This window comes from Monodon monoceros, unplaced genomic scaffold (genome assembly GCF_005190385.1).
Source record: "Monodon monoceros isolate NGI ecotype Baffin Bay Population unplaced genomic scaffold, NGI_Narwhal_1 Super_Scaffold_16, whole genome shotgun sequence".
NCBI lineage: Eukaryota > Metazoa > Chordata > Mammalia > Artiodactyla > Monodontidae > Monodon > Monodon monoceros.
In genome coordinates this window covers 105,039,936-105,052,563 of record NW_021703772.1, presented here as the reverse complement: position 1 = coordinate 105,052,563, position 12,628 = coordinate 105,039,936, and the positions used below count along the sequence as shown (strand labels likewise).

The following is a 12,628-nucleotide window of genomic DNA, read 5'->3' as shown; positions in this document are numbered from 1 at the left end:
TGTTTACCTGAAGGTAATTCATCTCCTTAGAGGATGCACTTGTTAGATGCAGAACTTTCCTGGAGAGGATTCCATGTAGGACAAAGCTACCTCAATTTCAGGAGCCCTTTGCTTGGTCAATATCTGGGCTTTAGCAGATCTGAGAACCTTTTTGTGTGTGTGTGTGTGTGTTATGCAGGCCTCTCACTGTTGTGGCCTCTCCCGTTGCAGAGCACAGGCTCCGGACGTGCAGGCTCAGTGGCCATGGCTCACGGGCCCAGCCGTTCTGTGGCATGTGGGATCTTCCCGGACTGGGGCATGAACCCGTGTCCCCTGTATCGGCAGGCAGACTCTCAACCACTGCGCCACCAGGGAAGCCCAACCTTTTAGTCTTGTAGAAAATTTTGCATATTACAGTAGGCACTTTTCTTAAGTGATGGTTCCTCACTGTCATCAGATTCTCAAAGGGGTCCATTATCAGAAAAATCTAAACATGTTGCTCAAAGGTCTTTCTCTACCCTACAGTCTATTATTTAACTTGACACTATGAGTCTTTCTGTGCAAGTATGCAGAGCTATGGGCATTGAAAACAAGGACAACTGCCAGGACAGAGAAAACAAATGTAGGAGGACATGTTAAAGAGAAATAGGATTATCACACCAAAATAGATGGCTGAAGTAATAATATAAATACACTTATTATTTCAGCATGAATGCTTCACGTTGTACCTAAAAATAAACCTCCTAGTGTAATAGGGAAGAACAAATCTGACTCCATATTAGATCTGTTTCTTTTAACCTTTGTATTCTATTGCTTTTGCTTCAAGTTAAGAATGTTGTCTATAGCCTGAAATATTCAGCACAGCCCATTCTCAATGTTCTGACCTTTAAGGGAATAACACTTTTCCACTCTTTTAAAGATAAAAAGTTGCAGAACAGAGAATAATATTTGTCTTGTTGGAGGTTTACAAGAACATCATGATGTGACCTATGTGGACAGCTGCAAGAACAAAGGATTCTGACACCAAGAAATCTGCAACAACCAACCATGCCCCTCCCTCATCTTGCCTTTAAAAATGCTTTACTGAAACCGTTTGAGGAGTTTTGGGAGTTTTTTGGGCACAAGCCACCTGTTCTTCTTGCTCGGCCCTGCAATAAACTTTTCTCTGCTCCAAACTCCAATGTTTCTGTTTGTTTGGCCGCACTGTGCATTGGGCACAGGAACTTGCATTCGGTAACGTTAGTAGTGACAACTGTTATCAAGAGAAGAGGTAGCATGGGAATCTGGCTGCCCCACAGATCCTGGGTTAGGAAGCACACATGCCCTTGCCTTGTAGATGGCTATGCTTTTGGATAGAAGGGCTGGAGTGCAAGGCAGTCTCTCCTTGGTCTAGTGGTTTGTTGGAGCATCTGTTCTAAAACACATTCTTTCTGAAAGTACTTGTTCAAGATAAAGACAACCTTTTCACAGGTCATTCCCCTCTGTGCAGGGCTTTATTTCTAGTAGAAACTCTATGTCCATAGTTTCCCTGAGGTGCTTGCTAACACTCAGCTTTCTGGGTCCCTCTCCCCAGAAATCACAATCCAGTATGTATGGGACAGGACTCAGGAAGTGCATTTTTAAGGAGCACTCAGTTGATCCTGATGTGAGCCTCCAGTAGATCACACTATGGAAAACAGTACAAGTGTATGACACATTAGGCACTCCTGTAACCATAAACAGGGATCTCTTGGACTAATTTATATTAAAGTGGTAGTAATCAAATTTGTTCATTCATGAGGGGTCATTGGGTTTTAGCATTATAAGCAGGAGACGTCCCTGCTAAGACAGAAAAACAATTTATTATGATGCAATTTTCGATTTCAATATAAAACCTGCAGAGAAGAGTTACAGGGATGGGAAACTTCCCTGCATAATTTTATTCTAGAGTGATTGCCAGTTCTACCGGTGTTTACAAGCTTCCTTGTCTGCAGGATGGAGCTCTACTTTTAAATTCAGCCAGAACAACTCACAGAGGGATGGAGGGCCTGCATAATTCTAAGACAGAAGCATTTCATGTGTTACCCTGGGTTGAAATGTTTCTTCTCTTTCCCTTCTAGAACAAGGAAGGGGAGAGTTTTATAATACTTCACTTAAATTATTTTAGTATTGCAAAGGCAAATGGTATCTCAAACTCCAAGAGCTCTTCATTTTGAACATTTTGTTTTGATAAACCCATAGCATCTTCTCACCACCAAGTTACTTCATCTCTAAATAACCTAAGAACTAGTAGATTTTGCTCTCTGCCCCACAGAAAACAAAGCAGTCGGGTTAGGGTGCAGCTGTGACTACAAAGGATATGAGATGACACTGTTACTGAAGCTTAAGGCCAACCTTTAAAATAAGTACCATCTCTGAAAACAACGATCTACTGATGTTATGTGTCATCATTCCAAGGCAAGTGAAAAGGCTTTCTAACTCTTACTGACTGGGGATTCAAAGCCACTGACTTTGTCTCTGACCTTTAACTCAATGGATTTTGAATCACTCCTTCTGTATTAGGGGGTATAGCATCACTCTTAAACATTGTGGTTAATGAAATAAATCTTGTACAGATTTAAAAAAAATAGTTTTTCTACCTCTGGGTTGAATTTCACAGTTTCAAATATGCATAAGTCATTAAAGTGTAGAAATAACTTTAAAACGATTGAGATTGCATTCTCAATGTCAGTAACCGTGATACAGCTAGGGTCATGTCACTCGCCAACACACACGTGTTGATAATCCATGTGGGTACTTACTATAGGAGCATCCATAGACCTCAACCCTCATGCCGATCTTTCCACTTGGATTCCACTCCAGGGGCACAAAGCGAACGAACCGGGCTCTCACAGAGTGCAGTAACTTGTGGTGCATCACGCTGTCAGCGTTCATGTTTCCTGCAAAGGTCTGTGGGGAGAAAAGGAGGCCAGGTGAGGTCTGCGACACCATGGCAGCACCTTCACGTGAGCTCAAGGACCATATGTGGAAACCCACCTATGTCGCTCCATAAACTTTTAGAGAATATCTTCAACTTCTCAGATCTTACAAATGAAATCTGACTCTGGTGAAAATTCTGCATTATGTCCTATACAGTATTTTTTTTTCAGAGATACTGTACATTATTCTTTAAGAAACTCCCTCCTCCACATTCTATAAATAAGTCAATCTTAGTAAGTCATAAGATATGACATCTAAAAGCTATACGAAGTAAATAACACAGTGAAGTTCTGATACTCTTAATGTTCATAATCACTGCAGTATGGAAGATAACTGAAAAATCTCCTCTTAGAAGGAGAGGCTTTCACAGAAGTAATTGTTACCATTAACTGAAGCCAGTCAGTACACTAAGCACTTTCCTTTATCATTATTACTGTTTTACAGATTAAAAAGAAATCTGAAGCCTAGAGATAGAGAAAGGAGGAGGAAAAAGAAATCTTCAAATCATCTAATTGGTCAGTAATTAGTCTATGATACAATTCCAAAGTTGTCTTATTCCAAAGCCTATGGTTTTTCTACAGTCACACACTTTTCAACTATTCCGTTGTTAATTGCTCCATGAGGGAGAACAGGAGGCTCTGATTTTTATGTAATTTATATTCACATTTCCTTGTGAAGTTTAAGCAAAGGCATACACAGCATGGGAGATATTTGGCACACGAAAATTATGCCTCCTAGTCTTCATTTGGATGAATGATTTCTGGAGTAGAACTTTTTCTGCAGATGGAATCCAAAATCTCAAACCTAATCTTTTTTTCCCCCCACTGAGGTAAAATATGCATAAAATAAAATTTACCATTGTAACCATTTTAAAGTATATAGTTCAGTGGTATAAAGTACATTCACATTATTGTGCAACCATCACCACTATCCATCCCCAGAACTTTCTCATTAGCCCAACTGTACCTAATCTTTAAGGTAGGATGTGAGTTAGCACATTGATTTGCCTGCTTCATTATGAATGATCTATCATCTACCTTCTTTTCTGACTCAAATATTCACAGATAAAACCTGCACGCTAATGTCATATCAATACCAAACAATAAAAAGAAGATCCATTGGTTTCTCAAATGGCCAAAGAGAACAGCAAGTAAAGGATGTATGTATGGAATGGAATCCATTTCAATGATCCAAACCTCAACCTTGATTGTCTCCTCATAACATCTGTGAATCTAGGGTACTTTGAACAATCTGACATTTCTGCTGGACACAACACACCCACTGGCTAATAACTCTGATATTCTTCAATTAATAAAATCACTGTTATATATCACATGGTGGCTTATGAAGAAGGGAGAAGCTCACTTTCTACTTTGCACCAAAACTCTGGTGCAAGAGAAGGACTTGGAGGAGAAGAATTCCTTGAGATTCAAATCCAACATTCTTGTCTGTAGATTTGTCAAAGGTTTGGACGTTGTCTCAATCCAGAAAAGAATGGCTCTATTTAGCAGGTTTATCTTCCACATGTCCTGTTCCAATTTTAGCAACATGTGAAGATATAAAACCTCCTCAATCCCTTGCCCACCTAGGAAGGCCTCTTCCTTGTAGAGTGTAGCTCTTTTCAAAATGCACTTCTTTGAAATATGAGTTTGGGGCGTGGCCAGAATTTCTGGTAGTTTTTCACTCTTTTAGACACACTGAAGGTATTTCATGTTTTTCTACAGACTAACTTGGGAGACTTCCGTTCAGTTCTCTGGATTCCCTGTTAATTGTGCTTGCTACAACCCACTCCCCAAGCATGTAAAGGCCCTGTGTTTGCTGCATCACTTATAGAAACTGAATTTTAAACAGGCCTTTATTCACACTGAGGGTAATGGGGGCACCTGTCTTGGGTTCTATATGATTTGTAGACTGAATATATCTTAAACTGATATTGAAATCCTGATTGCATAATTCTAGATAAAAAGGTTTATTTTGGGAGCTGGAAATCCTTTGTAGGATTTCTTAACTCAGGTTCTGTGTGCTCTGAAGAGGAAATCCTGGATTTTCATCCAAAGGGGCAGCAACCTGGCGTGACTTTGTAACACTGGACAAATGACTTATTCTTTCTGACTCTATCTTTCAATCTTGCAATCTCAACATCTCACAGTCTCTAAGGCATACTATTCTAGAGTCATGTTATTTGCAGTTTTGTAGTCTTATAAGCTCACATTCAAGCAAACCCAAGGTCTCAAAGTTACGAGATTTCAAAGTGTGCGATGCATGGTCCCAGAGCCCTCCTGGAGCTAGTAGCCTAAAATCACCTCCGAAACACATAAAGCTAGAAGAAGATTGAATTTAAAGGAAGCTGCAATGAAACTCTCACCAGGTTCATCAGTTCATCTTCCTACAACATCAAAGACAATCATTGCTTAGCAGTGCAAGAAGTTGTAGTCCAGAATGAAAAGCAAAGACAGACCTTACTCTCCAGACGCTTGGATCCCAAGGCCCTGCTAGATGCACTAAAGCTACCACCAACTTAAAGCCAGCTCAGCTGCCGAAGACAACAACTGAACAACAGTGTGAATGACAGACGACTTCTCATGGGAACAATGGAGACCAACAAATGCTAAAAGTAGGAAACTCTCAACCTAGCACTCTACATCCAGCAAAAATGGCTTTCAAATTTGAAGGAAAAATAAGCACTGTTTCACTGAAACAAAAGCTGTGATAATTTATTACCTACAGACCTCCACTGTTAAGAATTGCTAAATAGGACTTCCCTGGTGGTGCAGTGATTAAGAATCTGCCTGCCAATGCAGGGGACACGGGTTCGAGCCATGATCCAGGAAGATCCCACATCTTAGCTGCAGAGCAGCTAAGCCTGTATGCCACAACTACTGAGGCTGTGCTCTAGAGCCTGCAAGCCACAACTACTGAGCCTGAGCACTTAGAGCCCGGTGCTCTGCAACAAGAGAAGACATTGCAGTGAGAAGCCTCTGCACCACAACAAAGAGTAGTCCCTGCTCACCACAACTAGAGAAAGCCCATGTGCAGCAACAAAGACCCAACATAGCTAAAAAATAAATAAAATAAAATAAATAAATAATTGCTAAATAAGTCTACAGTCTAAAGAAACTGGTTCCAGATGGAACATTCGTGTACAAGAAGGGATGAAGAGTGAGCAAAGTTGAAAATAGGTGGCTAAATATAAGACTATTTTTCTTTCTTTTCTTAAACACTTTAAATGTCAATACATAGTTTAAAGGGAAAATAATAGTATATTGTGATGTTGACAGCAAATGTAGAAGTAAACGTATGTCAATAAAACCACAAAGGATGGAATGTAGGCCAAACAGAATTATACAATTATAATTATATATAATATATAACTGTAAGGCCCTTACAATTATGTATAATTGCAAGGCCCTAAGGTTATATATAAAATGGTATAATGTCAACTTGAAGTAAATTTCAGTGTCAAAGATACATAAAAATAAACCAGGGGACCTTGAAGATGGCGGAAGAGTAAGACGCGGAGATCGCCTTCCTCCCCACGGATACACCAGAAATACATCTACACGTGGAACAACTCCTACAGAACACCTACTGAAGGCTGGCAGAAGACCTCAGACCTCCCAAAAGGCAAGAAACTCCCCACGTACCTGGGTAGGGCAAAAGAAAAAAAGAAAAAACAGAGACAAAAGAATAAGGACAGCACCTGCACCAGTGAGAGGGAGCTGTGAAGGAGGAAAAGTTTCCACACACTAGGAAGCCCCTCCGCGGGCGGAGACTGCGGGAGGCGGAAGGGGGAGCTTCGGGACCGCGGAGTAGTGCACAGCGACGGGTGCGGAGGGCAAAGCGGGGAGATTCCCGCACAGAGGATCGGTGCCGACCGGCACTCACCAGCCCGAGAGGCTTGTCTGCTCACCCGCCGGGGCGAGCGGGGCTGCGAGCTGAGGCTCGGGTTTCGGTTTTGGACGGAGCGCAGGGAGAGGACTGGGGTTGGCGGCTTGAACATAGCCTGAAGGGGTTAGTGCACCACGACTAGCCGAGAGGGAGTTCGGGGAAAAGCCTGCACCTGCCGAAGAGGCAAGAGACTTTTTCTTCCCTCTTTGTTTCCTGGTGCGCGAGGAGAGGGGTTTAAGAGCGCTGCTTAAAGGAACTCCAGAGACGGCCGCGAGCCGCGGCTAAAAGCGTGAACCCCAGAGACGGGCGCGAGCTGCGGCTAAAAGCGCGGACCCCAGAGACGGGCGCGAGCCGCGGCTAAAAGCGCGGACCCCAGATACGGGTGGGAGAAGCTAAGGCTGCTGCTGCCGCCACCAAGGGGCCTGTGTGCGAGCACAGGTCACTCTCCACACCCCTCTTCCGCGGAGCCTGTGCAGCCCGCCACTGCCAGGTTCCCGGGATCCAGGGACAACTTCCCCGGGAGAACGCACAGCGGGCCTCAGGCTGGTGCAACGTCACGCCGGCCTCTGCCGCAACGTCACGCCGCCTCTGACGCCGCAGGCCCGCCCCGAACGCAGTGCCCCTCCTTCCCCCCCCCACCCCCGGCCTGAGTGAGCTGGAGCCCCCGAATCAGCGGCTCCTTTAACCCCGTCCTGTCTGAGCAAAAAACAGACGCCCTCCAGCGACCAACACGCAGAGGCAGGGCCAAATCCAAAGCTGAGCTCCTGTGAGCTGTGAGAACAAAGAAGAGAAAGGGAAATCTCTCCCAGCAGCCTCAGAAGCAGCGGATTAAAGCTCCACAATCAACTTGATATACCCTGCATCTGTGGAATACCTGAATAGACAAGGAATGATCCCAAATTGAAGAGGTGGAATTTAGGAGCGAGATCTATGATTTTTTTCCCTTTTCGTCTTTTTGTGAATGTGTACTTGTATGCTTCTGTGTGAGATCTTGTCTGTATACTCTTGCTTCCACCATTTGTCCTAGGGCTCTATCCGTCCATGGTTTTTAAAAAAAATTTTTTTTCTTAATAATTAATTTTAATTGTAATAACTTTATTATACTTTACCTTCGTTCTTTCTTTCTTTCTTTCCTTCCTTCCTTCCCTCCTTTAGACAATGAATCACCCCAAATTGAGGAGGTGGTCTCTGAGAGCAAGATTTATGATTTTGCCCCCTTTACCTCTTTTTGTGAAGGTGTATGTGTATGCTTCTGTGTAAGATTTCTCTGTATAGCTTTGCTTCCAACTGTCCTAAGGTTCTATCCGTCCCTTTTATTATTTTTTTCTAAATATTTTTTAATTCAATAACTTTATTATACTTTATTTTATTTTTACTGTATCTTCTTTCTTTCTGTCTTTTTTCCTTCTTTACCTCCTTCCTTCCTTCCTCCCTCCCTCCCTCCCTCCTTTCTTTCCTTCTTTGCTTCTTTCTTCCTTCCTTCCTTTCCTCCTTTCCTTCTTTCTTTCCTCATACTTCTACTAATCCTCTCTACTTTTTCTCCCTTTTATTCTGAGCCGTGTGGATGAAAGGCTCTTGGTGCTCCAGCCAGGAGTCAGAGCTCTGCCTCTGAGGTAGGAGAGCCAACTTCAGGACACTGGTCAACAAGAGACCTCCCAGCTCCACATAATATTAAACGGCGGAAATCTCCCAGAGACCTCCATCTTAACACCAGCACCCAGCTTCACTCAACGACCAGCAAGCCACAGTGCTGGACAACCTATGCCAAACAACTAGCAAAACAAGAACACAACCCCACCCATTAGCAGAGAGGCTGCCTAAAATCATAATAAGGCCCCAGACACCCCAAAACACACCACCAGACGTGAACCTGCCCACTAGAGAGACAAGATCCAGCCTCATCCACCACAACACAGGCACTAGTCCCCTCCACCAGGAAGCCTACACAACCCACTGAAACAACCTTAGCCACTGGAGACAGACATCAAAAACAACGGGAACTACGAACGTGCAGCCTGCAGAAAGGAGACCCCAAACACAGTAAGATAAGCAAAATGAGAAGACAGAAAAACACACAGCAGATGAAGGAGCAAGATAAAAATGCACCAGACCTAACAAATGAAGAGGAAATAGGCAGTCTACCTGAAAAAGAATTCAGAATAATGATAGTAAGGATGATCCGAAATCTTGGAAGTAGAATGGACAAAATGCAAGAAACAGTTAACAAGGACCTAGAAGAAATAAAGATGAAACAAGCAACGATGAACAATGCAATAAATGAAATTAAAAGTACTCTACATGGGATCGATAGCAGAATAACTGACGCAGAAGAACGGATAAGTGACCTGGAAGATAAAATAGTGGAAATAACTACTGCAGAGCAGAATAAAGAAAAAAGAATGAAAAGAACTGAGGACAGTCTCAGAGACCTCTGGGACAACATTAAATGCACCAACATTCGAATTATAGGGGTTCCAGAAGAAGAAGAGAAAAAGAAAGGGACTGAGAAAATATTTGAAGAGATTATAGTTGAAAACTTCCCTAATATGGGAAAGGAAATAATTAATCAAGTCCAGGAAGCACAGAGAGTCCCATACAGGATAAATCCAAGGAGAAATACGCCAAGACACATATTAATCAAACTGTCAAAAATTAAATACAAAGAAAGCATATTAAAAGCAGCAAGGGAAAAACAACAAATAACACACAAGGGAATCCCCATAAGGTTAACAGCTGATTTCTCAGCAGAAACCCTACAAGCCAGAAGGGAGTGGCAGGACATACTGAAAGTGATGAAGGAGAAAAACCTGCAACCAAGACTACTCTACCCAACAAGGATCTCATTCAGATTTGATGGAGAAATTAAAACCTTTACAGACAAGCAAAAGCTGAGAGAGTTCAGCACCACCAAACCAGCTTTACAACAAATGCTAAAGGAACTTCTCTAGACAAGAAACACAAGAGAAGGAAAAGACCTATAATAACGAACCCAAAACAATACAGAAAATGGGAATAGGAACATACATATCGATAATTACCTTAAATGTAAATGGACTAAATGCTCCCACCAAAAGACACAGATTGGCTGAATGGATACAAAAACAAGACCCTTATATATGCTGTCTACAAGAGACCCACTTCAGACCTAGAGACACATACAGACTGAAAGTAAGGGGATGGAAAAAGATATTCCATGCAAATGGAAACCAAAAGAAAGCTGGAGTGCAATTCTCATATCAGACAAAATAGACTTTAAAATAAGGACTATTAAAAGAGACAAAGAAGGACACTACATAATGATCAAGGGATCGATCCAAGAAGAAGATATAACAATTGTAAATATTTATGCACCCAACATAGGAGCACCTCAATACATAAGGCAAATACTAACAGCCATAAAAGGGGAGATTGACAGTAACACATTCATAGTAGGGGACTTTAACACCCCACTTTCACCCATGGACAGATCATCAAAAATGAAAATAAATAAGGAAACACAAGCTTTAAATGATACATTAAACAAGATGGACGTAATTGATATTTATAGGACACTCCATCCAAAAACAACAGAATACACATTTTTCTCAAGTGCTCATGGAACATTCTCCAGGATAGATCATATCTTGGGTCACAAATCAAGCCTTGGTAAATTTAAGAATATTGAAATTGTATCAAGTATCTTTTCTGACCACAACGCCATGAGACTAGATATCAATTACAGGAAAAGATCTGTAAAAAATATGAACACATGGAGGCTAAACAATACACTACTTAATAATGAAGTGATCACTGAAGAAATCAAAGAGGAAATAAAAAAATACCTAGAAACAAATGACAATGGAGACAAAACGACCCAAAACCTATGGGATGCAGCAAAAGCAGTTCTAAGGGGGAAGTTTATAGCAATACAAGCCCACCTTAAGAAGCAGGAAACATCTCAAATAAACAACCTAACCTTGCACCTCAAGCAATTAGATAAAGAAGAACAAAAAACCCCCAAAGCTAGCAGAAGGAAAGAAATCATAAAAATCAGATCAGAAATAAATGAAAAAGAAATGAAGGAAACGATAGCAAAGATCAATAAAACTAAAAGCTGGTTCTTTGAGAAGATAAACAAAATAGATAAACCACTAGCCAGCCTCATCAAGAAAAAAAGGGAGAAAACTCAAATCAATAGAATTAGAAATGAAAAAGGAGAAGTAACAACTGACACTGCAGAAATAAAAAATATCATGAGAGATTACTACAAGCAACTCTATGCCAATAAAATGGACAATCTGGAAGAAATGGACAAATTCTTAGAAATGCACAACCTGCCAAGACTGAATCAGAAAGAAATAGAAAACATGAACAGACCAATCACAAGCACTGAAATTGAAACTGTGATTAAAAATCTTCCAACAAACAAAAGCCCAGGACCAGATGGCTTCACAGGTGAATTCTATCAAACGTTTAGAGAAGAGCTAACACCTATCCTTCTCGAACTCTTCCAAAATATAACAGAGGGAGGAACACTCCCAAATTCCTTCTACGAGGCCACCATCACCTTAATACCAAAACCAGACAAGGATGTCACAAAGAAAGAAAACTATAGGCCAATATCACTGATGAACATAGATGCAAAAATCCTCAACAAAATACTAGCAAACAGAATCCAACAGCACATTAAAAGGATCATACACCATGATCAAGTGGGGTTTATTCCAGGAATGCAAGGATTCTTCAGTATACGCAAATCTATCAATGTGATAAACCATATTAACAAATTAAAGGAGAAAAACCATATGATCATCTCAATAGATGCAGAGAAAGCTTTCGACAAAATTCAACACCCATTTATAATAAAAACCCTGCAGAAAGTAGGCATAGAGGGAACTTTCCTCAACATAATAAAGGCCATATATGACAAGCCCACAGCAAACATCATCCTCAATGGTGAAAAACTGAAAGCATTTCCACTAAGATCAGGAACAAGACAAGGTTACCCACTCTCACCACTCTTATTCAACATAGTTTTGGAAGTTTTAGCCACAGCAATCAGAGAAGAAAAGGAAATAAAAGGAATCCAAATCGGAAAAGAAGAAGTAAAGCTGTCACTGTTTGCAGATGACATGATACTATACATAGAGAATCCTAAAGATGCTACCAGAAAACTACTAGAGCTAATCAATGAATTTGGTAAAGTAGCAGGATACAAAATTAATGCACAGAAATCTCTGGCATTCCTATATACTAATGATGAAAAATCTGAAAGTGAATTCAAGAAAACACTACCATTTACCATTGCAACAAAAAGAATAAAATATCTAGGAATAAACCTACCTAAGGAGACGAAAGACCTGTATGCAGAAAATTATAAGACACTGATGAAAGAAATTAAAGATGATACAAATAGATGGAGAGATATACCATGTTCTTGGATGGGAAGAATCAACATTGTGAAAATGACTCTACTACCCAAAGCAATCTACAGATTCAATGCAATCCCTATCAAACTACCACTGGCATTTTTCACAGAACTAGAACAAAAAATTTCGCAATTTGTATGGAAACACAAAAGACCCCGAATAGCCAAAGCAATCTTGAGAACGAAAAAAGGAGCTGGAGGAATCAGGCTCCCTGACTTCAGACTATACTACAAAGCTACAGTAATCCAGACAGTATGGTACTGGCACAAAAACAGAAAGATGGATCAATGGAACAGGATAGAAATCCCAGAGATAAACCCACGCACATATGGACACCTTATCTTTGATAAAGGTGGCAGGAATGTACAGTGGAGAAAGGACAGCCTCTTCAATAA

The 12,628-nt window shown here is 41.1% G+C and overlaps 1 protein-coding gene across 2 annotated transcripts in view; it reads right to left on the bottom strand.

The window, feature by feature from the left end:
* Positions 1–12,628, bottom strand: part of CNTNAP5 (contactin associated protein like 5) — an 898,651-nt gene that overhangs the window by 473,265 nt on the left and 412,758 nt on the right. For both annotated transcript variants that reach the window (XM_029226145.1, XM_029226146.1), the window contains exon 4: positions 2,760–2,907. In XM_029226145.1, the coding sequence (XP_029081978.1) occupies positions 2,760–2,907 (148 nt within the window). The remainder of the gene's footprint in view (positions 1–2,759; positions 2,908–12,628) is intronic.